This window comes from Branchiostoma lanceolatum, chromosome 7 (genome assembly GCF_035083965.1).
Source record: "Branchiostoma lanceolatum isolate klBraLanc5 chromosome 7, klBraLanc5.hap2, whole genome shotgun sequence".
NCBI classification, from domain to species: domain Eukaryota; kingdom Metazoa; phylum Chordata; class Leptocardii; order Amphioxiformes; family Branchiostomatidae; genus Branchiostoma; species Branchiostoma lanceolatum.
This window is the reverse complement of record NC_089728.1, coordinates 15,227,524-15,254,090: the sequence shown is the minus strand read 5'-3', so window position 1 is coordinate 15,254,090 and position 26,567 is coordinate 15,227,524. Positions and strand designations below refer to the sequence as shown.

The 26,567-nt window shown below is 41.6% G+C and overlaps 1 protein-coding gene across 3 annotated transcripts in view; it reads left to right on the top strand.

The window, feature by feature from the left end:
• The window catches only part of LOC136437853 (zinc finger CCHC domain-containing protein 14-like), a 44,054-nt gene extending 20,273 nt beyond the window's left edge, over window positions 1-23,781 (top strand). Inside the window, exons 5-17 of one of the 3 annotated variants that reach the window (XM_066432381.1) lie at window positions 2,821-2,887; window positions 4,139-4,190; window positions 5,283-5,413; window positions 6,047-6,190; window positions 10,686-10,779; window positions 11,717-11,749; window positions 12,690-12,882; window positions 13,540-13,643; window positions 14,151-14,192; window positions 15,222-15,372; window positions 16,459-16,597; window positions 17,104-18,465; window positions 19,788-23,781. In XM_066432381.1, coding sequence (XP_066288478.1) covers window positions 2,821-2,887; window positions 4,139-4,190; window positions 5,283-5,413; window positions 6,047-6,190; window positions 10,686-10,779; window positions 11,717-11,749; window positions 12,690-12,882; window positions 13,540-13,643; window positions 14,151-14,192; window positions 15,222-15,372; window positions 16,459-16,597; window positions 17,104-18,465; window positions 19,788-19,840 — 2,565 coding nt within the window. In that variant the 3' untranslated portion in view covers window positions 19,841-23,781. The remainder of the gene's footprint in view (window positions 1-2,820; window positions 2,888-4,138; window positions 4,191-5,282; window positions 5,414-6,046; window positions 6,191-10,685; window positions 10,780-11,716; window positions 11,750-12,689; window positions 12,883-13,539; window positions 13,644-14,150; window positions 14,193-15,221; window positions 15,373-16,458; window positions 16,598-17,103; window positions 18,466-19,787) is intronic. The other 2 variants (XM_066432382.1, XM_066432383.1) reach the window with 2 other exon arrangements.
• The last annotated feature ends 2,786 nt before the right edge of the window (window positions 23,782-26,567 follow it).

Sequence of the window (26,567 nt, the reverse complement as noted above, 5' to 3'; positions counted from 1 at the left end):
TACCTTGCATCAATCTAGAAAAGGTAATAAGATGTCATAATCGTGATATATTTTGCTCCCTGCAATTTGCACTGCGCCAGCCACTTACTGTATATCACCCCTCACCATCTTGTACACCAGCCTTCAACGCAGCCTTGTAACCAAACTATAGATTGAAGTGGGGCTATTTTTGACCTGTTTTCAATTTCAGCCCAAGTCCAGCAAAATCAATAAAAGTAAAGAAATATTGATCCTCCTGCTCTAGTGATTTGGTCAAAGGGGGAGGGTGGGCAGGTCTGGACTTTGTCAGGCTGTCGAAAGGACAGCAGGATTATAGGCACTGGACGCGTTTTGAACAAGCCTTCATTCTAGTACATGTACATGTGTACATGTAGGTTGACTGGCAACAAAATAAAAAAATATCCTTGATTTTACTTTGTTGTTTTCATCAGTGTTCCTGTCACAAACTGTTTCGGGTAGGAATGAAGTTTGTTTTTTTATTGCCCATAGAGATACATTGTTTCCAAATACACTGTGGGATAATCATTAGATGACTAATTAAATGAGATTAAAGGTCACTTTGCCAAAGGTCCATTGTCTGAGTGTAGGTCAAATGTTATGCAGAAATGGTAAAGCGTACAATGTAGTTCTGTCCAACAAAGGACATCTGACCACAGTATTGATTACTATTATACATCATTAATTGAAATGGAAATTTCCACACACAGTTGGAGAAGAATGCAGAAATGACAACCTGAATTATAACATCAGTACTGTTTAGAAACATGGCATGTAGTTTATGTGGTCCTGTGGTTAGCTGGTCCTGTGGTTAGCAACCCAGCTTCTGGACCAGAAGGTCGACTTGCATGCTACTGGAAGGGTTGCTGTCCTTTCAAACTCAAAGGACTATGTTAGGCTGTTAGCTGTTGGTTACAACTGTTCAGTATCCAAAACAGTAACAGGGCTGGAGAAATCATCTGGTACATTGAATCTGTGTACATAATATAATTCATGACGTTGTAATTTAGGGCAGTCTCCAGGACCCGTTTTTCCATCCTGGGAAATGTGTTTCTTGTGAGTTGTGACCCAAGAAAATTTCACCCCATCCGCCCAATTTTAAAGATCTGAATTTTGTGACATGAAATTAATAAAAATGTATTTTTGTAAGCTTGAAATTACAGAATGATTTAACAACGAAAATTAAGAGAATAGGCTCCCAAACAATGAGTGTGATGGAATGACATTGGCGGAAATTAAAATCAAAGCTGGAGACAGCCCTGATATACTGATAGCATCAGTCCTCCAAATGTACTTGTCACACCTTTCAGCAGGCAAAGCTGTACAAAGATAAATTTCCATATCCATGCTGATGTCTGCACAGGCTTGATTAAAAGCTGTTTCCAATTTTTCGTCCAGCTGCACAACCAGTGATGTTGGCAGGAAAATCCCCCAAAACACAAGCCTAATCTGGCTTCAACACAGCAAAACGCTTCTGTTTTCCTTGCCAACCAATCAGTAGAGGTTTAACTATGATGTACTTGACTTACCTTAGCCAGTGGAGGGTTTCAGTGTATGCTCCCAGTCTCCTGTTTTACATTGATTTTAGCTGACTTGATCCCAAAAGGTTTTCCTCTTCACCTGGCACATCTGGTTTGAACCTGAACATGAACCTCTCTCAATCTCTGTTCGTCCTTTCCGCCACCATTCCGCAAGTTACAGGGTTACAGTTCAGACAGGAACAGTGTAGATTCTTCTCACGATGTCAACAAGATCATTTATTTTCCCTTTCACTTGTCTTATGGTAGTATTTGTGCATACATGTAGTAGTAGTCAAGTTTTGAGTAAGTCACTTTGTACTGGTATATTCAAGGGAGTTGGTTCTCTGAACTGTAAGGGAGTTGGTTCTTAACTGTAAGCAGAGTTGCCTCTTTGAACTGTGAGGGATCTGAAACTTTGAACTGCGTGGCAGTTGAATCTATGAAGTGTAACTAGTGCAAGGGAATTGACTCTCTTAATGTAGGGATCTGAATCTCTGTACTGTAAAGAAGTTGAGTCTTTGATCATGAATTGTACTTTTGAGGTCTGAAGACCCTGGCCAAAGAAAATAGGAATAGATATAGATATGAACTGTAACTATGTGTAATGGAGTTGAATATCTGAACTGTGTTAGTGTAAGGGAGTTAAGTCTGAACTGTAAGGATTTAAGTTGAGTCTCTGATCATGAACTGTTAAGGGAGTAGAGTCTCTTAACTGTACATGTAAGAAAGTTGAATCTCTGAACTGTAAGGAAGGTGAGTCTCTTAACTGTTAAGGGGGTTGAGTCTCTTAAGGGAGTTGACTCTCTGAACTGTATTCAAGGGAGTTGAGTCTCTTGAGTCTCTAAACTGTGCATAAACGTGTGACCCAGCGTGCTACCAGCGTGCTAGGAAGGAGCAGTGCAAGGGTTCAGGTCCAAGATCACTGGATTTATGTGGAGGCTAATCCTGGGTGTAACCTACATAATGCATGTCCCCAGGTAGCCCCTCAAAAATCAGCAGCCATTTATTCCCAGTAGATGTGTGTCAGGAGAGGGCTGTGACTGTAAGTTTTAGCTGTAGCAGGCAGGGGAGGAGTTAGTTTTCACTGTGTGGCGTAACATAGAATACTTCGCAAGCAGAGCTAGGGTTCTTTGATTTTCAGATTTTGCTCTTTTGGTGTTGCTGACTTTGAGTCAAGGCTGTACCTAACATCTGTCTTTCTTGTCACGGCTAGTGGAGAAATAGCTTTTTTAGTAAGCTACATTTTGATCATCATTTAGTAAATTTTCATTTACATGTCCGTGTCTTCTTCTTTCCTCTCCAGCTGCAGAACCTGTTTCCTGAGGAGACTGGTGCGAACAGGAGCAAGGGGATTATTCCCCACCTGCCAGGTAAAGCATTGTTTTATCGAAGGCCCGATTCACACACACATTTTCAAGTCGACTTGGAGTCAACTCAGGGCTGTGCAAGGACTTGAAGGAGAACCCTAGGCCACTCAAGTAGCGTTTTCTAGAAGGAAAACTCCACTTGAGCAGCCCAAAGCTCCTCACACACAACCCTGAGTAGACTCCGAAAAGTTGTAAAGGTACCATAAAGAAATTAACGGTGGTTTTATTTTGCAGTTGAAACAATTCTGTAGTACAGTAGTCTTACAATGGAGACATACAGTAGTTGCAGTGTCATGAACTTGTATTGGAGAGGTCACCATAAAAAAGGCAGAAATAAAACCACCACAAACGTTTCATGATGTACAGTAGTTCATCTCCATCTCCATGTATGACTTTGACAAAAATTTTATCTATAGCAAGGTGAGTTGTTTGGATGTATCACTATGCACAACAAACATTTGACCTATGACATTGAAAGGTAGAAACAAGACGTAACATGTACTTTGTGGGGAGGACAAAATATTTATTGTAATGTTACAATTTTTTAGGTTATCCATTGTTATCACAGCAGCACTTCTCTTTTCATGTCCATGTTGAAATTGTTTTTCCAAAATTGAATAAACTGTCCCAGTCCTAACAGCCATAACAAAAATGGCCTGAGTGGTCCTGACCAATGGTAATATGTTGTGCTAGATTGAATTGTGATTGTGCCAAGTAGGCCACTGACCCAGGGCTGACCCTCAGGGCACACACACACAGTTGGGACAAACTTCCTCCCACTCCAGACAGACACCCTGACACCCTGAACCATGCACAGGAAATGGCAGTCTATTAATCATGTACCAAGTCAAACACTTAGTACAGCAACAGGTGAATGTCCATCTTGAGTGGATCCCTAAATAGCTTAGCCAAGTTCCTAACCCCCCCTGGTCATGCTAGAATGGTTTCCAGAAGTGACCCTTGACATTTGGTAGATAGGAGTACGGTGCTGTAGCATCCTGCTGTGACTATCATTACTGTCAGTTCAGTTTATCATGATAAAAAAAGTTGGGTTTCTCACCCCGGTAATTAAAGAAAATAACAACAAAATTAAATTTATCAAAAGTTTTAAGGGCCTGCACACACATTTTCACTTTTAATGAGTTGTCCCTTTTTGGCAGACTTGAGTTTTGTTGTTCTGACTGTGTTGATGGGTCTCTTGTGTGTAAAGAATAACCACATAGAGATTTCTGCTATTGTCATTTTGTTCTATAGGTAAAGCTGGGGAGACTGGCAAGAGAGATGTTGACATGGAAAACTATGTCAGGTTTGTATGTTGTGCTATTTACGTATTTGTCTAATTTTTGTTCTTTTGTCTATGTCTGTCAAAGTATACTCATACAATATGAATAAAGCCTTGAGTTCTTAGTTTTGCCCCTTTGTGATATGAATGTTGATTGAAAAGAAAATGAAATGAAATTGTCAAGATTTTGATGCTCTTCAGTAATACAAATGTACATTTGTAGCTATTCAGTTGCAGACAATGAACAAAAGACATATGTGTTGACTAGTCCGCTGTTCTTTTAGTTCTTATAGAAGGCCCTTGTCTTAAACAATCAGACTTCATCTCCCATGACACCACTTACCTCATGTTTCCTCTGTTTTAATATGTTTCTTTGTTTTTTATGAAAAGTGATGAGAGCATTTAAAAAGCCGCCCTACCAATGAAAACCATCCTTGTAGTGCCATGGCGCCTTAACTGTTAATGTAGATACATGTACAGGAACTGAGGAAGGGCCATGTCTGTCTGCTAGTAATGCGGTATTTGCTATTTGGTTGCAAAGGCTCAGAATAAGTCTGAGTCCAACATTCTTCTCAGATGAGGTATAGACGCCAAGACTTTCGCCCCACACGTTACTCTTACCCATGGAGCCTGCAAGCCAAGAAGGCAGGAAAGAAACATGGCTAGGATTCCACAGAAACGTTGTTGAATGAGAAGGTTGAAAAAAAGCACAAAACAAAGTTTGCCTTTGCACTCTTGCTGAGATTGTTTTTCAATGTCACAATGTAAATGAAACATGTCACTGATTTACATCATTTAGTAGTCTCGGGTCGTTGGTTTTTCAAGGAAGTCCATTCGGATGGGATAATGTGGTGATTAGGTGATAGATTGGACTTACACACGCATTTGATATACTATTAGGTCTTTGCAGCTGTGGCAATATACAATGTACATGTAGATCAAGGGTGTAACAGAAACCTCATTTTCTTGAAGCATGGCTACTGTTCAGTTTTCTACAGTTTGTAAATTCTCTGCATAGTCACCCTTTTGAACTCAATCTTTGTATTCAGCTAAGTCTTCATAAATGCAAGTTCATTTAATGTCTCCATTGTTTCAATGCTGTACTGTTATTTGCAGACAACTGGTGTCGCTACCCAGACATATCCTGGAGTCGGATCATGTGACCAGCTTCTTCGGCCACCAGCAGTATCACCACCCCTACCCGGCCAGCCCGGCCCCCGCCGGCCACACCCCCAACAATGTGCAAGGTAAGGAGCAGTATCCAAGCTTGCTTATGCTTAGTTCAAATTTGGACCAGTGCCCGTAGGGGGTGTAGTCCCCGCCAGGGCCGAAGACACAAATTTGTCCCGGTGGAGTGCTGGACACCGGAAGGGTACCTCTCGGTGTTCTCACGATTAGTTCACGGCGTCTATTTGTTACCGGGTCCCTCATTGATTTTAACTCCGTGTTAAAAAACTTTCGGGCCCGGCTGTGCCCAAAAATAGCCCGATAGCCCCGGTAATGCCTGGAAACTGCCCAGCAGGGCCCCTTTTTCCAATTGTGATCTAAGCATTAGCAAGTACACCAGCATGATAACAGTTTAAAGTTCTGATCCAATTCAACAAAATTTCTGACTGTACCTCAGGCCTTCCTCAGGAAGAATGGCCCATCACATGACCTAACATTCACATGACTCCATTACTGGGTCAAAGGTACTTATGTACTCACATGTCAGTCTTGTAAGGTCATATGAGTCCAGTAATGGGTCATTACCTTCCGAAGAAGGCTTTTGTGTATGGCCGAAAATTGAGTTAACGCTTGGTTTTGCGCTGCTTTTTACACATATGCTGCACATATGACTCAAAGACCACTTTGCCATAATGATTGTGTTGTTTGCGTAGATGGTGTAGATGAGTGTAGAAGACCTTGGTCTGCCAGTGAGCCCAGCCCGAGCGGCGGCGGCTCTCACCAGCACCACTGTCCCACCTCCATCCCCACTACCTGCCACGATGCTGCAGGCAGCACTGCAGGCTCCCCCCACCCCGGTAAGCACTGCGCCACACACCCAACACATTAACCCTCTCCCTGCTGAAGTAGTCTTTTGGTACCAAATTTGTATTGGTTACATGGTTAGGCAGCAGGGAGAAGGTTAAGCTGGTATCTCACTGGACTGCGGCATGTTGGCGGCCACACTGCGCCCCAAAATTGGATTTGTGTTACCCTTGACTTTATAATGGGAATAACGTACAAGACATAGTATAACTAAAAAGAGAACAAAATACTCAGAGCATAAAAAGATTCTTTTTTTTATCTATTGACTTTGATGGGCGCTCTGTCAAAGTCGAGGTTGCTACAGCTTCAGTGAGATACCCACCTCACTTTAGATTTAGTCAGTTTGCAGCACTTAGATTCCAAAGCACAGTGAAAATATAGAGTTTGCAGTATATTTGAGTGGAAACAATAGTAGTAGCACCAGTGCTACATGTATGTACAGTACCAGTAGGCACTGCTGTCTGCTAGTACCACATGTGTTACATGATCTTGTGGTGTATCACTGGCTCACTTCCAGTTTAAACCATAGCACCAGGTTTGATTCTTACCCCCCACCAATAAGACTGCATTTTTAGGGATTTGTGAGTTTGTTTCTCAGTATGTAGGTTTCTAGGATGAGTGAACTTCCAGATTGGAAATATTCCTAAATGAGGTTTCGAAAGTTCTCATTTCTTTTAGAACAATGTTTTGAAGGCATAGAACATAATTATATAGGTACATGCAACATATACCCATAATTATTTTACCCTAATACACTTGCAGCTCACGCAAAATGTAGGGAAACGAGTAGAAAAGGCTTTCAAGTAATACAGGTAGATCTGTTGCTTGGATTTAACTTGTATTGTTTGTATGGATGTTTTTTATGAGACCATGTGTTCTCTATATATAGCGAACTTCATCGGCCAGGTCCATTGCCTGTATGTCGCTAGCATTTGCCCTACTGGCCCAAATTTTCCACATTCTTATGTCTAAATAACATCACTTTTAAGCCCCTGATATGTCTACTTTCTGGACAGAAGCGTTGGGAGTCCTGAAGAATTTTGTCAACTCCTTGGTGAAATATTTTACCGAGCCCTTGTATATACGTGAGACTCTCTCTCTTTGAAGGCAGCCCAAAAGTGTGTCAGAGCTTTGATTTACAGCCAAATGTTCCATACCCCTTTACAAATGGTGCATTCTTTTGTTTGGGCCACGAGCAGTTGTGTCTCTGGGTTCCAGCTGTTCCTGATAGGAGAGTAAGGAGTACAGGTATAAGGGAGCAGGCACTGTCAGTCTGCACTTAGCTGTGGTCTGGCCCAACCAGCATCAACAATAACAGCTCTGACCCTGGCCGGGGCAGGCTTGTTTACCTCCATTCCTGAGGCTATTATGGGGGTGCACAAGGGTGCGGTGGGGGTAGCAAACAGATCATACTTAGCTGGGTTTATAATAGATGTAGTTACTTGTAGTATCCACTGACAACACCCATGAAGATATGTGCATCAGAACCATGAATCTGATGGACACATAAAAATGACAGTTTTATGCCATGTAAAATGCTGGGAGACATATATTTCAGCTTTTATTAGAAAATCAACACAAATGGATTTTCTCAGTACCCTCAAAATATTGTAATATCCATAACTAGAAAACTAATAATCACATTCTTTTATCAAAGAATCATTGAGAGAGGCCGAACATGTCCCATAAATTTCTTTGCTCCCAAAGATTTTACACTGTCGACACAAAAATACATGTATTCCCACATTTAATGTGCCAATGGCCTCTATCTTCTATCTATCTCTTCAATGCACCATATGAGTCGGGTCAAAGTTGACATCTTCATAACTCCCTTTCCCAGCCTCCCATCCCTGCTATCCATGTCAGGCCAGTACCTGGCATATTGGATGAAAAACAGAACTGATATCTGGTCCGTTCATGTTTACATTGCAGACTGTAATGCCTGTGCCCTTGACAGTGGCTCAGGCCGAGCACGGCTTTGACCCCGGCTGTTGAAAGGTTATTTGGGCTTGTCGGCCCAAGTTCCCCCACCCAAATAACTGTCTAGACATCCCTACAGCGTTAGTGCTGGAAAGAAAGAAGAGTGTTGGAAACCATTTGAAAATACAGTACATCGTAGCTTACAATTATTCAAAGTTGTCTTGATAAATTTTAATTTTTTTTACACAATCATGGACTTAATGTCAGTAAAATAAATTAAACTGGCCTCTTGAAGTTGTTGTAAATTCAGTTTTGTAAATATTTTTGTAGAACGTTATCTTTCCTTTAGCATAACATTTGCCCCCGCTCCCTGTTGAGGAGACTTCTCCAGTTTCTGATGTGTTATGCTTACAGAAGCTTAAATGTTTTGGGTGAAGCCTCAACAGTTCAGTCTAATCAGGAATGTAGCAATTTGTCAACGTTCCATGTCGCCTTGTCACATTCCTGCTTTCGTCAGGCCTCTTTTTTTCCCTGTTGTTGCGTCATGTAGACTTGCAGATCAAAATCTGTTTGAACTAAACGTTTGATAACACTTCACACAGACAAACATTTATCAAAACCTAAATATAACCAGTTGTGTCTGTCAAATTGTATTTGCAAAACAATGTGAGAAACATAATATGACATAAACAAAAGCCAACAGGTGTAGGAACGTGACATTGTATACTTATCTATCGCAGGCTTCTACATCCGTTTTTGTTTACGAGTGAGCCCAGTTGGTATCAAGCCCGTGGTTATTTACGGCATAACGACAGGTTTGGTGTGTTCAAAACAGGAGTTAGCCCCTAGGATCAACCATCAATGGCAGGGGAACGCTAATGTGGAAATCAAAGTTGACACTGTGAAACAGACCTAGAGCCAGGGATTGAGGGAAGGACACACAGATTGTTTCCGGTGTTGACAGGAATGGACTCGTAAATGACGACTTCATGTAAATGTACACATCATGTGTACGCTAGCCTGCTAATCCCATAGCCAATACCAATACCGGATAACCATTAAGGCTACCTCGGTATGAGGAAGGTTAAGCCAATCTTGGACCCAACTCTGCATACTCAAGAGGTTGCAAAATTTATTCAAACCACATTTTATTTACCAACCAAATCATTTTTTAAAACCATATACATGTAGTTGCTTAGTGTGGTGTCAAATGGCAGCGCAGTTAGGCTAGTACTAGTAGTAGACACGAGACCTACATGTAGAGGTCATGGGTTCGATTCCTGGCATTCCCGGCAAGACATAGTGTCCTTAGGACGACTTTCCTCATTCCACCCAGGTGTAAAAATGGGTACCTGACTTTGGTTGGGGAGGTAAAAGATGGATTTAAGGAGATAGGCTCTGCCCGCCAATACTGTGCCCTAGACATCCCACTACCCCTACGGCTTCAAAATGCTATGGGACTAACATCGTTGTCAAACCTATAAAGCCTCCTCCAAGGTCCTTTGGATAGGCATTGACCCATCTTATGTTGCTTGCTGACATTAGAAATCTTCCTTACATAAGTCTAATGTACATCACGTCTCAAAGTGTTTACTTTTACTTTCAAGAAGTCTTTTCAGTGTTTACTTTTACTTTCAAGAAGTCTTTTCAGCTGCTTACAGAAGGATGAGCCGTAAGCTGTTGTGATTTGGGGAGCATCTCTTCTTGTACACTGTTAAAGTTAAAGTCTTCCCTACTCAAGCCTAATGTACATCTTGCCTTGAAGTGTTTACTTTTACTTTCAAGGAGAGTCTCAAGTGGCTTAAGGAAGGAAGAGCCTGTCAGGCTGACAGCCTGGCTGGAGATCTTGTGTTTGTTGTTTTAAGGTAGCCAGGACTTCACTGTTGGGTAATGAAGAGATAAGGTACAAATTACTGGACAGTAAACACGCACCCTGGTGACTTACATGTACTGATGTAGCTCTGTGTGCTGCCAGTGTTTTTACTAGTAAACCATTACTACTGCTGAAACTGTATGCTGCTTTAGTGGTGCTGGTGTTATACTCTTCTGTGTAATCACTACATGAGAGGGAAAACAACTCATCAGAACCTTTCCAAACAAGGGATTTACATTGTAGTTAGGAGTTGTCCATCCATAGTTTTGATAGGTACAAAAATGTAGAAGTGTATGTCAGAATGAGTACAATATCCCAAGATCACTGTGATGCGCAGGTTATTTTATTCTCCTGTTATAGCATTTTAATACACATCCATAGAACAAATATGGATGGGTGTCAGTCCAAACTTTGTTCAGACAGTGTTTAACAGTGCAAGATTGACATAACGCATCATTCTACATGTATCTTACAGAATTACATGGCAGTAACATCAAAAGTTAGTTAGCTTTATACATTTGTATGTTGCTTCACTACCACTCTGTTAAGTACAAAGAACAAAAAAGATATGGGTACACTGATTTTGAAGATCATGGTCTAAGCCTTTCGAGCAGTATGATTGTATAACTGCACGTATTAGTAACTCTGTTAGGCTTTGTGATGATAACTGACTGTTCCATCTTCTTCCCTCCCAGCCCCTGAGATGCCCTCGCCGGTGAATGACCACAAGGCGGGGATGCCTTTGCAGATCCCCATGGTCCACGGCACGACCATGCCTACGCATGTCAGGTAACACAACAAGCATCTCACTAGCACCTGTAAATAACATCAAACATGTACTTAGGAAGCTCATGTTTTGTTCCAATAGTGGAAGAAATACAGTCATCAGGTGTAAAATTTGGCCGTCGCTCAAGCCCTCATCAGGAAAAGTGACCGAAATGCAAGCCTCAAATGAAGGCAAGAAACAGCAGAATAGCTGGGAAGTCTTGTTCCTGTACTGTTGGAACAAAAAAGTTTGCTTTCTAACACAAAACACCTTCCACTTTGACTTGATCCCTTTAGTGCATTCTTACATGACACACAGACACATGCCACTTGTAGCAGGCCAGAAGAAAGGGAACAGAAGACAATACCAGTTGTGTAAACTGGATGTCGTTCATGTTTGCACACAATTTTATTGATTGTTTTTTACATTCCCTGTATGGTTGCAAAAAAGTATGTATGATGTTTAAATTGATCCGTTTGTTATGCATTTGACAATATCAAACGCATGATCTCATTCAACTCTAGTTGGAATTTTTCAAAAAGGTACCATGGCAAAGATGCATGTATTCCATCATTAATTCACACGAATAAATTTAAACAAATCTTATGAAATAATTTCATATCTGGAGGGTACACACTTACAAGTATCACACTTGTACACTTTTAATTTTTCTGCTAACACACGTTTTCTTTCCTCTTCAGCTGTGACCAGTTATTAGCAATGATATTTTACCCTTTAGAAATTGTTGATGCATGCTTCATTTCAATACCCAACCTTCACACATACACACACAGATAAAAAGTTATGTCAATATTCTTTACCATGATTTATTGTTTCATTACCCCTCTTATAGAAATACACCATCCATTGTTATTCCTTGTATGGAAAATGTGATATGTGTGTCAGCAAAAAAATATTACATTTGTCAAACTTGAATTTTATGATGTGTGAAACTTGCAGCTACCAGTGTCCCAGACAAGCTAGGTTTTACAAGTAAGTTGTAGATAGATTTCAGTTGGTTAGTTTCTATATCACAATGTAGTGCATACCCATAATGTTAATTTGTGAACTTATACCTTCTTTTTATGACCTTGATATTTTTTTATAACAGGGAAGGCCACACCAATTGAAAAGTATCAAAGTTCTTGCTATTGCATTTTCCAAAATTGTCAATCCAAACAAATGAAGAAATGAAAAAGAAGTGTGTTTTTCAAGGCTTACCGAATTGAAAAGAAGAGTGTTTTTCAATGCTTGCCAAATGTATCAATGAGGATCAATGTTTATTAAACAGTAGTCTATTGAAGACTTTGAAATAAAAATAATTACAAAAAGTTGGTATGGCCTTACCTTGTAGTCAACACTGGCTGCATGTTATGCTGCATGTCCGTTGCCAAACCACCAGCACTGTCCATTCTAGCAATGTGTTTTGTCATAGAACAAGATATGATATGCAACCTGCTTAACCCCCTTTGTCCATTTTCATAGAAGCACATACCCATGCTGCACCAACTGCTGTGACTTTCAATGTACTGCAGTTATACTCATCCAAAAATTAACAACAGTTAACACAATTGTGGTAGCAAAATAGAGCCTGCAGTGTATCCGTGGATAGTTACATTTTATGTTTACAGTACGCCAAAGAGTGGTTATTCTACCATTCTTACTAAACTTCTTAGTTAGAGTTCTTACCTCATTGTGCTTGTCACAAGTGTTGTTTCGTCTTAGTTGTAGCATGAGCAGAGCAGTCATACATTTGTAGCATTTACTTTTCCCATTTTGGCAAACTAATATAATTGTCTTTTACGCTTCCATTTGAGATTCTTATGAAAATTTGATGTAAAATGATTATCAATGTAAGCTCACTGGAGTCACTACTAGTCAAGGATGTCTTGAATATTCACCACCTTTCTTCCCTCTTGTCTTCCTTCTTAAGGCACACCTATGCATCCCTGAGAACCTCGTCCCCCGCCCCCAGCACCTCAGCCTTGCCCATGCCCCTCCCCTCCCCCCACGAGACGTTCCTCCCCTCCCCACCCCCGACTTCTCCCAGGAATCTGGAGATCATGCTGAAGGACATCCGACTCCATAAATACTACCCCCAGCTCAAGGACTATCGCATGGAACAGGTAAGATGACTACAGGAAACTACTGTACATTTCTTGCATTGTATAGAAGGGCTGAATTACTAAACTTCAGGAATTAATGGGTATTGGAGTTTATTTTACACAACCAGTAATGTCTCTCATTAACAATAACATGACTGGTTATGTGAAAGAAAACTCCAATATCCTATGTTCTAGAAATGTCTCCAAATTATTTTCGAATTCAATCTTTAATTTTCCGGGCTGACGGGTATGGGTCTGGGAAGTTACGTGGAATCAGAATAAGACTGTCTGACAAATCTTGGTTTCATCATATTTACCTGTGTAGGATGGCTGCTAGACAAGTCAACGCAAGTTATTTGTGTACAATTGTAAAATATTGGGGGATGGACTTAAGCATTTAATTACTCAGCACTTATACATGTACGTGGTAGAACTGCAATCATCATCTGTGTAGGCAAGTGTACGTAACCTAGCAGGCTTAGATGATCTCAGTGTGACTATGATTACTCCTGTTTAGCTGTAGCCATGTAACTAGGTTTTTGATCCATTCACACATGTATATGAAAAATCTGATGTTATCATCTGTACCAGCTCAGAGTCATGTCAGCTTCAAATCTTGACATTACGGTTTTGTGTCCAACCATAAGAACTCATAGATGTTTCCTTTTTGTGTCTCAGATCATGGGTATGACGGACGAGGATCTCGCGAGCCTTGGCTTGACAGAAGGGGCACGACGGAAACTGAAAATCCACCTGGATGCAGTACAGAACCCTGCATACAGGTCAGTAGTATGGAGGGGCACTTTGGGTACCAGTAGCCTCATTTGGCCTGATCACTTCATGTACTGAATGTCTTGCTCAACGGGGACCCATATTGTGATCCTGTCTCATGGATGTTCACAAAAACTGGTAGTTTTAAATTTGGTAAGAGTCTGGTACTTGAGAATCTAATCAACTTCAAGCTTCATGTGTCAAGTTGTTGCTGAATTCAATGTGCTTTGAAGATAAAGTCAATTGGAAGAGTCCATTACCTTCTGTTATGGTATGATATTCTGCCCATGTTTTAAACTGACCACCATTGTTGCTGAGATGATCAATTATTTTCTTAATTCTATTGATTTTGAGGGAAAATTAACACACTGTTTCAACTGTGGGATAGACATGACAAATTGTAGTTTTGCATATACGTGTATATATGAGAGTGTGTTATGAAGGTCCCAAATACTGCCAGCCATCTAACTGACATGTGTCCACTTGCTTGCCTCTTGTGCTTCCTTTTTGTGGAACAGAGCGGTCTTGGGACCCAAGAACAAGACCACATGTGCCCATAGGTTAGTACGGTAAAGCCCTGGCCAGTGTGGACACCCGCAAGTCACGCACTACCCCGAACGCATGCACAGCCAAATTTGATCCAAGTAGCAGCACCTGTGGTAGATTCCATGCATAAATATACAGTTGTATATTTGCAGCAATATGGACTTAGACCCCAGACATTAATTTTGAACACTTGTCCATCCAAGTCTACAAATGGCTGGACATCGTCAACCTTCTGTTTGCTGAGGTAGCCTCATGGTGCCTACTTCATATTGCTTGATAGGTGGGGCAGCAGGGAGAAGGTTAATTTTCACTTATCCTTACTGCTGCACCTTAAGGGTCTCTCTTCAGCTGTAGAGACTACCCTTAAAACAGATAAAAAGGGTCTCTGTCTATCAGAGATGAATAGATTGCTGTGTAAGGTTGTCTATGCTGTCTAAACCAGGCATACACTACGGTGGCTTTGCGAAATAAATGTATGCCCAAGCTCTAGACTTGACCTGTCCATAGCCCATGTACATGTACATGTAGGTAGTCGGGCATTTAGACAGTCACTTGTCTGTTGGACCGCTCTAGAAAGGCTATGGTCAAGGTACATCTTTTTATTCTCACTGAACAAGCAATATGCCTAGAAGGAACTAAGGTGCTAAGGTGACAAGCATACATGTGGAAAACTTCTGAATCAGTTTTGTTCCACTGTACGAAATTGAAATTTTGTGCTCTCACTCCAGTCTTCATCAAGAAAAATGAGTCATAATTTTTAATAGAGGTGAGATTGCCTGTATTGTCATCTGACCCTTTACCAAGTCACATGTCTGTATTTTCATGCCACAGAAACAATGGGTCATTCTTTCTGATGAAGACTGCAGCAATAACTGAAAACTTGGCAAATCCAATGCCTGTATGATGCTTCAAGCAAAGTTTTTTGTTAAACTTCACACAGAACATTATATCTAGGCAGATCAAAGCAGCCCAGGCTTTGTTGATGATATAACATTTAACCAGCGCAGGTGAACTTTTGTGCTAACACGTGCCCGCTGTTACAGGAAAGGGCCCATGAACGGACTCCACGTCGACATCCCCATCCATCAGGCCACCGCGGTGGTGACCGGTCCCGTGCCGGTCATGCCTCCTCCGTCCCCCATCCAGACACCGCCCCCCAACTACCCTCCCACGGTGCAGCCCATGCCCCATCAGGTGAGACAGTCTTTTGTTGGGCAATTTTGTTGTCTTAAGCCTTTAAGGTCATTACTCTAATTGATATTATTGCTTGGACAGACAACATTGACTGAATCATCCTTCTACAGTTTGCTTACACGGAATTCTTTATTGACACAACAAAAGTACAGTGGCTTTCGGAAGGTCTACAGTAACTGAATCTATACATACAAACAGTCAAGTGGATACAGATTAATTAACCTACATTATGTAGTGTGCATAAGTGTATAATGAATAGATATGAGTAAATCAACATGTTGAGTCCATGATGTAAACCATGCTTCATCAGGTGCTTTGTCTTTCACCCAGGCAGTCTTGTTTTATTAAAGTCGTCTTAGCTTACTGCCCTCACAAATTTTCTAGCTTATGATTGGAAAAACAATAGCCTGGGTGTCATCCTATCTTGTTTACTGGGGCTCCCATATCTGGGAGGGAGCTAGTATGGGAGCCCCAGCAGATAACCAGGCTAGGAAAACAATGGATGGATAAAGCAAGGAATTCCAATATGTTAGCTCTTTTGTCTCGAATGAAAGTAGGTAGGGAAGCAGCCCCTTTCAACATGATGGGAAACATTCGTGAAAAATTTCATCAGGTTGGTGAATGACTGAATAGTGTTTCACATCATGAATAGCAAGGTTCTTTTAACCAAGCATTTTACAAGAGCCGATGTTTCGACAGCTGTCAGCCATCTTCATCAGGGCAACACTGACTAGTTCACAGTGCACTGAAGCTAGGTGTTACTGCTAACAATGCAGTCCCAAACGTAAAGTATTGTTTCACTAATAGATAAACTTGATCATATGATGGTCAGGTTCAACACTGTAATACTTTAAGAGAAAACTTCATGGGAAAAGTAAAACACTTGATGGTAAGCTGTGAATGAATGTTAACTGCCATGACTTTAAATTCTCAGGTAAAGAAGTAGTCACCTTGATGTGAAAAACTTGATCATAATTATGATGGTCAGGTATGACACTGTCATACTTCATGTGAAAATTAAGTGGAAAGTTGAGAATGAATGTAAGCTACATGGACCGTGAATTTAACCACAAACATGTCCTTCAGAACCTGCTGCACATGCAGAGCCTGCCGTCCAACAGTGGAGACAGCTCCAGCTCGGAGTGCTGCAGCTCACCAACGCCCTCCAGCCCCAGGCACCACGAGGACAAGGAGTCGTCAGACAGCAGCGACGAGGAGGAGAAAGGTGATGGTCGTGATCCTCCTTTGTCCTTCTCAATAGTGCCTTTTAACAGACGACACTATTAACTCAGAAAGACACTATAAACCCAGAAAGACACTATAAAACCAGAGACACTATAAAGCCAGAAAGACACTATAAATCTAGAAAACTGTAATTTTTGGGAAGTAGCTTCCAAGTTAGTGGCTCTGTCCAGTGGGTCCACGCTGGTTTTGCCGCACACAATAAGTTAATGTCCTTCCTAACACACTCCATCCACATTTAAAGAACAATTCCAGCTGTTCAAGTAGTAAGATAGTGGCTGCATGTTGGTTGAATTTCTGCATGTCTATGTTTAGACCAAGGTGAGTGGGTCCATAGGATCCGTTATCTGGTAATGTGGATTGTCTGGAAAGGTCCCATAGCCTTTGGAGCTGTAGGGGCTGTGGGTTGTTAATTTACATTGGGTGAGAGTTGGGTGAGCTACAATTTGTGGTCCTGAAACTCAATATTGTTTTGTTTTCCACCCACAGAAGACGAGTACCCTCCAAGGCAAGTAGCCAACGCATGGAGGAACCCTCCCCACAACAGGAGAGCCGGCCTGCACCACCCCTCCCAGCAGAGACCCCCTCCCCCGCCTCCACCCCCTCCTTCCTTCTGCCACGTGGACACGCAGCATCGCAGCCACTGGACACACCGGCAGCCTCACATGGGCCGCATGGACAAAGGCTACCCTCCCAACCGTCCTTATGCAATACCCATTGTTCCAAACGCAGTACCCCAGATGGGACACGGGAGCGACCAGAGCCCCGTGCCGCCCCTCCAGAGCCCGTTGGACGGTAGAATCATCCCCACAGTAAACGCCACGGCAGTTATTGCCACGACGCAGGTGGACAACAGGTCCCAGGGGAACAACCTCCGGCCGAACGTCTCGTCCTTCCAGCCGCAGCTGATGTCGCCGCAGGCGGAGAACTTCCCCCACACGACGCTGACGCTCCCGAGCACCATCACCACGGTCTCCGTGGCGACCACGGGATTCACCATGTTCCCGCCGCAGGGTAAGTGTGCAGTCATGCCGCCGAGCGCAAATGAGATCGTGACCATCGGGAAGGGCACTGTCACCTTCGTGAGCACCACGACGTCGCCGAATCCAGAAACCCATTTCTGCAGCACGAAGCCTCCGACGAATCCTACGCAGACCGTGGCTCAAACCGTCCCCTCTAAAGGAGAGAGCAAAGAGGCCGCCAGCAAGACAGAGGAGAGCTCCGAAGGTAGTGTCAAAAGCACTACTACAGTAACTTACGCCAACCCGACCTTGCAGAACGCAGTCAACATGACCAGTGAAAGCAGTCCTTCTCCAAGCACTTCCACCACTCCCTCCAACCCCCCACCTCCACCCCCTCCCCCTCCTTCCAGCTCACACAACGGGCCCCACTCCAGAGGGTGTAGCAACTGTGGATGTAGCGGCAACTGTGGCTCCTCTTCTTCCAGCAGCAACTACACCTTCAACTACCCGGGGTACCTCCACCCCAACAACATGAACTCACCCTTCCCCTTCCACTTCGGACACTACTTCCCCAACCTAGGAGGAAACGGACTGATCGGCATCCCCCCGCCGAGCAACATTCCATCGTACGCGTCCTTCCCCCACATCCCCCCGCTGCAGTTCCCCAACGGACTGAACCCAGCCAACATGTACAACTTCCAGGGGAGCTACGGACATGTGCCGCCCAACTACATGCACCCGGGGCTGATGCTGCAGGGCGGGCAGGGCATGTTCCCCATGGGGGGCATGGGGAAGGGGAAGGGGAGTCAGACATGTTACAACTGTGGAGCCACGGGACACACAGCACGGGAGTGTAAGGACAGCACCATGGAACAGATGTCTGCACAAGGTAAGGAGTTAGATTACTTCAAAGGGTGATTAGAGTTAGATATGAATGGTTCAGCTGTGACAAGTCGTTTGATGTGTTATGCTGACTGATGTTGTGCCAGCTGACCAAATCAGATTCAGTAGTATGCTACTTGACTGTGGCTAGAGGTAAGTTCGTGAGAATTTGACTTGAAAAGCATTTACCTCCTTGATAATACACATTTTTGAGGGTACTGTAAAACAAATATTAAAAGATGGAAAGAGATTTTAGTACATGTTTGTCAAGTGAATGGGAAACAAGGGTGCATTTCATTATGATGTCTTAGAGTCAATTCCATGTCACTGAGAGGGTTTTCAGATGATATTGCTAATAAGTTTGAACAATTTTAGAGAAAAGACTATTTCAGTCAAAATAATTCCAGACTGTTCAAACAATTAGAAATGAAAGTTTTAACATGTTTGAACTCATCTATATATTTTGGAAATATTATGAAAGTATTTGCACAAATATCTCTTTATTTAGAACAGTTTTCAAACATCTGTGTGATTGTTCTACTGTTGGAACATGTTCCAACATTTTGCATCATTCTCAAAATGGTAGATTTGGGTTATTGCCCCCATAAAAGTAGGTGCTAATCAGGCTCTATTGTCTGCCTCTGTATATTTTTAGATTTCACGTCTGGACACTGGCAACTCTTTTGTCTTTAGGTGTCTATGCATGGCACCTAGGCCTAGTCCCCTAGACTTTGAAGGGATGTGTGAATTGCCCTGTTCCCAGCCCAATGACCCAGTTATATCATATTTGTAGAATGTTGGAACATGTTCAAACAAATAATCAATCTATGTTGCAACAGTTTAGAAACTAATACAAATAATGTGTTCAATGTTGGAAATTTGTTTAACCTGTTGGAACACAGCAGAAAATATTTATAACACCAAATGAATGTTGGAAATTGTTCTTAACAGTTACTTATCTCACATAGATTGTTACAAAGGTTTTGTAAATGTTAGAACAGAAGGCAACAAACACCCTCTCGGTAATGTGGAATTGACTCTAGCAAAATCTTTGTTAAATTTTTCACAAAGTTTTTTGATAAGTCTTAAGACTTTGTTACAAGTAGTACAGCCAGCCTCTCTTTGATCTGTCATAAAAGCGGAAATGTTACAGGATACTGAGTGTGTGTGTGTGTGTGTACTTGTGTGTGTGTGTGTGTGTGTGTGTGTGATAAACTTCATTCTTGACCTAATTCATTGTTTATGTGTGCGTGCGTGTGTCTGTGTGTGTGTGTGTGTGTGATAAACTTCATTCATGACCTAACTCTTCATCTGTTCTTGTCTCCCCAGGAATGTTCAGACTGAAGTACCAGCCACAAGAACCATTAGACACCACCGACTAGCAGCCAACGTAATTAGCGTAACGTCTGTGTGTGTTAAATGTGAGCCTGTTGACTTCTCAAACTGTCCAAATGTGATGTTTGTAATAATTTTCACTATTTTGAGGACAATCTTGCCTGCTTTTATAAGGAGAACTCTACATAATGTAACATTAAATGACCAAAGGATATGAAGATATTAAGATGTGTAATAGTACAAAGATATCTTTAACTGTCAATTCTGCAAGTTTGGGGTTTTCTCTGGGTAAACCCTGTTGTTATGATACTATGTATCAAAATTTATTTTTGAGTTGCGTAGTGGAATTTCATCAACATAGCAAAAAAAGGAAGCCTCACTCACACTGCATTAATAGTGTATGCAATAAAATTTGCTCTAATATGGTTAGATCATACAGATTTTGGGTAAAAACAAAAAGACAACAGTGCAAGAACCAGGAGAGATTCATCTTTATTTTGCGGAGCCTCTGTAAATATGTACACACAACAATGAAGGAAATATGTTGCCGTCCCTGAATTATAACTGGGGCCATGTTGTACACATATCATCTGTGCTCTGTTGGTGTTGAGAGTCAAGGAGTAAAACCACCATTCAGAGCATTTCCAAACAAATTCTTCACCATCTTTACCGTTAGCTGGCCAAACATTTCACAGCAGTTGCCAACGCCGTCATTACCTGTATACGGTATCCTACGCAGGGACCTCAGCGGTCCCAGAAAACGCAGAGCAAACTGTCGATATGTGTACCTTCCACAGTGACAGCTACAGTCTTGCATCTGCTGCTGTTTAGCATAGAGACCCAAAACAAGAGTCACTCAGGTTGGGCGCCGTCCACTGACATCATGTTCTTGCATAGGACACCATGGAAAATGCTGTACTTGTCATAAAAACTTGGACAAAAATTTGAGAATCATAGTGCAAAACCTGTCATCGCAGCACAGTCATACATCCACAGGCTCTGTGATTTCTTGCAAGTCACCACAGAGAAGCCGCACAGAATGGAGGCAGATTATTTTGCGAGTTATTCAATTCTTAAATACAGTAGCTATAAAGAAGTAAAAGTCAAAACATCTGCCATTGAGTTGCCAATGTGTGCATATATCATGGGCCAGGAAACAGCCTGCAATCCTTGTGTAAAAGGTGACAAGTTTAGCATCAATATCGTTACTAATGCTTCCGGATGCACTTTGTTTACCATAGAACTGTAAATATATATACATATATATATATATTGTACCTGGTAAGGGACCGATGGAGATATACAAACTGTAGAGAACGTGATAATTTATAATGAAGTGCAAACGACTTTTTGCTTGCTGTATGTATACTTTGCTTCTTTTTTTTTGCTCGATGTCAACACTGTGTGAGAGGCAACCAAAATTTGTGCATGTGCAATTGTTGGCCAACATGCTTTGCATCAACATGTATCAACAGCCACAGTTTTCCGCCAAGAGAGAGTTAACAAGATTATTCAGGATTGTTGGACAGACATGTTTTTGTTTACCGTATTCACCTTGTGCTGTACCAAATACAAATTTGGTGCTTTGACAGTGGAAAGGTCTCTCTGGTCAGATATGTCAGTTACGAACGATGTAATGCTTGTATTTTCTGTAGGAGAAAGTGTGGTTTTACTCCAGCAATATCTGGACAAGCTTGTCTGTTTTAAGTCAGTAGAAAGCATGTACATTTTTTTAGAAGTGTTTGTTGCAGGGAGATGAAGAAAAAAAAACATGGATGTTTGTTAGAGTTTTATGTATAATCTTCTCAACGTGAGGGTTTTTGGTCAGTTGAAATCTTTGTGACACAAGATCTCGTATCATCCTCAGTGGTAGACCGTTGTTTTGTGTGTGACATGACACACAAATGTGGGCTAGACTACTGCTTACAGCTGCCTTGGTTTCTACAAAGAACCGGGCCACTCTCTGTTTGCCAGCTACCCACTCATTCCTTACTATCACACAGATCTAAAACAGCTATCATGGAGAAAACACATCTTTATGGGAAGCCCAAATACCAAGTCACTGCATTAGCTCTATTGCAGCCACAACTGTGAATTGTGTCTTACAAAAGTGACCGCAGTGGCTTGGTCCTCTCTTCGTAACAATACCTGGAGAGGAAAGAATAGTGTGAAAAGCTGTGTGATAAGAAAGGTTAGAGTGGATGATGTCTGGCTAGGAGAAAGGAGATCTTGGTGTCGACGACATGTATATATCACCTTGGTACCAAAGCCAGCCTGTTAAACTACCCGATGTGATGATGTTGCATGGTGTACAGTAGATAAAAAAGTGGAAAGAAGCGATGGAAGGTAGAAGTTTCAATCCTAGAGTACGGGATAAGAGCCATAATGGTGTCACAATCAGCTGTAAAGTGTACAGAGATAGGAGTGTGTGAGGAAAAAGTGTCTTAGAAAGATGTGTACATGACAGGTCCTGCAGGGTGCTATGATTGTTGTAATTTTGAGGAGGGGTAGGAGGCTTTGTCTTGGCAATATGTAGTTTCCTAATGTTCAGTTGATGTAACAGTTACCGTACAACATTGCCCAGAAATGTATTCTTCCTAAGGTACTGATTTTTACCAGCATGTATTCTTCTGCAATAGTTTGCACGCTGTCCAGGATGGGTACAGGGATATATGAATGGTACATGTCGGCATATCATACAAAACTACAGTCTATCCAAAACCTGGAGAAGTTCCTGCTAGGGGAGGTGCAAGATGTTTGTGAAAAGCAGAGACCAGAAGAAACATTAAAAAAAACATTGCCTTTGCAACAATTCTATTATGTGGTACAATGGCTGAGTTGCTTTTACACAAAGAAGCGTTGCAGAATTGCCTTGTTTGACACAGTTACAGTCTTGGTGAAATCCTAGCAGGAACTTCTTATTGGTGATGGTTACCACTACACAAGTTGTGCCATGAAATACTGTGACTGAGGACAACCAGTCTGCAACAATAACACTGTTATATACACATACACACCACTGTATACAAGTCAATAGCAATGATATACTAAAGCCACTGAAACTAATTTTGTACATACTGGTAGCTCAGAACTTCCATTTGTTTTACATTCAGTACAATGCTGTTAGGTACAGTATTGACAAGAGTGGACGAAGATGTTTATTTTGAACATCATACCTCATTTTACTTCACAATATTCTCAGAAATTCTCCCATCTTTGTCCATGCTGCAGAATTAACCCTCGTACACCTAAGAACTTCTCAACATGCTGTTTCCCAAAGTTGTTGTAACTATAAGTAATCCATTCTGTATGTGAATGTTTTGCCGTTTTGAGGGAAAAAAACACAGGAGTACTATTACTCTCCATTACGTTGTTTGATAACTTTGTTGAATGGATGTAAAATAATTTCCTTATCTGTTGGATGCTGTTCCATAGCTGGACCCAAATGGCCATTACTTGAATGAACACATAAAGCCATGGGGGAGTGTTGATGTAATATGTGGCTCATTACATACAGAATCTAGTCAATGCAATGTTATGTCCAACAGACTTCAGTGTAATAAAAAGATACTACAGAGCAGTGCAACCCCATACATAGACTAACATTTACCGCAATGTACTACTAATGACAATAGGCATTGTTCTGTGCAAGACCATGTAATCATTAGCCATGTGATGCCGAAACCTGCAATCCAAGCTTTTCATGTAAATATGCCATACCTGTTTCATTTGTACAAATAATTTTTAAGTTAAAAACAAAAGTGTATATATGTAGGCCACCCTGCAGATGTTACATTTCATTTATATTATTTTTGATTTGAATATTTCCGAGATTGCTAGGTCACATTGTTCAACATGAAAGTGAAAATATATTTCTAGTACTGACAGAGTTATAATTTTATGCTGTCCAAAAGACACGTTCCATGATGCAAAAATGATTAAAACCTTGGAGTGTCAATTCCTATTCAGGGATGTCATTTCCATTGTACATGTTTGTGTCCGTGTGTCGTATTTGAGTCCAGTTGTTGGTTATCACACATCAGGCCATGTTGATTTGATTTTATGGATGACATCAGCACATACATCAATTTTCTGTCCATTTCTAAAAAAAAAGATTTGGCTACATTGCAACTTTTGTTTTTGACAAACTTTTTATTTATTCGTACGCTCGCATTTGTTTTGGGGTCCCCAGAGGACGTCATCCATATGATCAAATCAACATGGCCTAAGGATGGTTGCAAGGTTGATTGCATGTGACATTACAGCTGCCATGTCTGAACCTGGAAGAATCATGCCTATGAATTTGCATTTGAGCCGCTGTATTGGCTGGAATGTCATAACTGTATGACTAATTGTGTAGAAAAATTTACCTGGCTATTTCCAGGGATCTAGTATGGCAGACAATACTTATGTTGTAGTTGCGTGAGTGTACTATAAAACAACCTATAGTTTTATTGAAGTAGTACAATGTATGTTGTGGTGTAGTTGAAGGTAATCCAGCTTTAGCATTTCGGGGTTCGAATGCCAGCCAAGCTTTTGGGACTCCTGTCCTACTGGTAGGGGTTGCAGACCTTCGAAGACACGTCAAACCTATAGTCAGTGTTATGAGGGGCCACATGTTGAGCCTTCTGGAGAACCCACCACACTTACCAACAGGATTGGGGGTATGCAATAGCCAAAACTTGTAGGCTAGTAAGCTAGCTCTTTCTCCTTTGGGCTGTTAGGCTGTCTTGGCTGTGTGTCAGGTTAGCAAAAGAAGTACTCCCCAGCATTATAATGTTTAAATATTATGTATGTGTAGACCTTAGTATGGGTATTGTGGCAAAACAAACACCCCCTATCACAATAGACAAAGGGGTATTAACTCTCCAATGCATTATTTCAACTTAGTTGCGGGTGAACCATACAGGCGTGATTTCTTTGTCCACCGTCTCTTGTACATGTTGCACAAACTAGGATGTTTTTCATTTATTTTATGGTCAGAAAGGTCGAGAAAACCTTTTACTGAACTTTTCCACCATAGGCTGTCGCATCCTAGCGACGATGACGATGTCTGCAGATTCCTATTCAAAGCTGTTAGTTTTATAACCTATAGGGACGGTCCTCGCCGTTTATTTACTCACTGTTCAGAGCAACAGGACACAGTGACACATAAACCATCGGATGACCTTGGCGTCGGGTTCAAAAGTTCGCCCCCCCCCCCAACAGGAATCGGGAAATCCTACATTTCTGAAAGAGTCCAGCCTTACCCCCATCCCCTTACGTCTAAAACAATTTTCACTATGACTGTGCAGAGAGACTTGTAGCTCGAGCTATAGCCGATCTCCGTTGTTTTTAGGTCCAAACGGTGTGTCCCTATCGCTCTTACATGCCTTGATACCAAATTTACGTCACATGAAACAGCCATGTCCTTGGTACTGACATGCTCTCCGGAAGTGGTAATACGGAAGGGGCCCCTCGAATCGCGCTGTTTGAATGGAAGGGCAAATACTTTCTATCAAAGGAACTGGCTTCATTCAGAGCCTTGATATGAATGTTTTCAGCAATCTTTCACAAAGGAAGTATCTGTCTTTATTTATGACGTCTCGTTGGCGATCGTGTTCCTGACTTCACCGTATCAAGGGGTCCAAGATCGCACGTTGGGAAAGTAACGTTATATGTTACGGACCGTAAGATAAGGCGTGCATTTATTTGTCAGACACACACTTAGAGTTTGCCTAAAATTTAAGAATCAAAGGCAGGTTCTGTTTTGGTCCAGTTTGACTACCGTTCTGATCGCTTCGACACTTCTAGCTTGAGTTCAACGCCGCTCTAGATCTCTCGCGGTGTCAAGGCACAAGCGTACCTTCCACATAAGTCTGTGCATTTCTTCGATGTGCATGCATGTGTACGCATCGGGAGTGAGAGAGGTGCACGGTTTGATGCAGAAAGTGGGGCATTGTAGTCGTTAGGCTGGCTTATACAAAGCCGTCGGCCGACGGGACATTGAAACGATCCAGTTTTACCAGATTTCTGTCCGGGAACCTCCTTTATTTTGGGTTGGTCTAGTCTACATGCTCAATCAGTGAGTCATTGTTGTTGCAACATTGAACAGAGCAAATACAATAGAATAGGCAAAGGTTAGAGTTCAAAGGCTGAATAAATGAATACAATCATCTAAACGATTTAGACGACTTATTTTACTGCAGCGCTTCAAGTTATCTTGCTATTGATTCTGGACTGTCTTGAATAGAAAAGGCAACCAAACAGATGTTTTTTAACCCTTGGAAATTTCCAGCTATGGAAGGGGAATGCCCATTACTCATACTTCCTGTCACGAGGACAAAAAAGGCGGGAAAACCGCGATGTTGTGGTGTATTACTGTGGTGTACTAGTGTTCACTCTATTATGTCTTTTGGGGGGATATTAGCCCAGGAATATCGACGAAAATAACCGCAGAATATTGAGAGCTTGTTAAGATGGTTTTTAGTTGTAATAGTCGGATAAATGCCAGCCAAATCGTATGTCGATCTAAAGATATATTTCATGGAGTGTTCGCTTCATTTGCGGGGTATACAGTAAGTGTTGTCCTTTTTTCGCTTTAGTTTTACCTTCGCCACATTTTAAGAAACAGTTTCACCATCGCTATTCAACGCATGTGAGGCTTGTATCAGTGGATCTGCATTTTTTTGATATTGTGTGAATAAAAAGTCTATAACTTACGTGGATGATAGTGACTGGTTCTTTTGTCGTCCATTTATAATTATAGAAGTAGGGGAATCCCAGTTTGGCCTG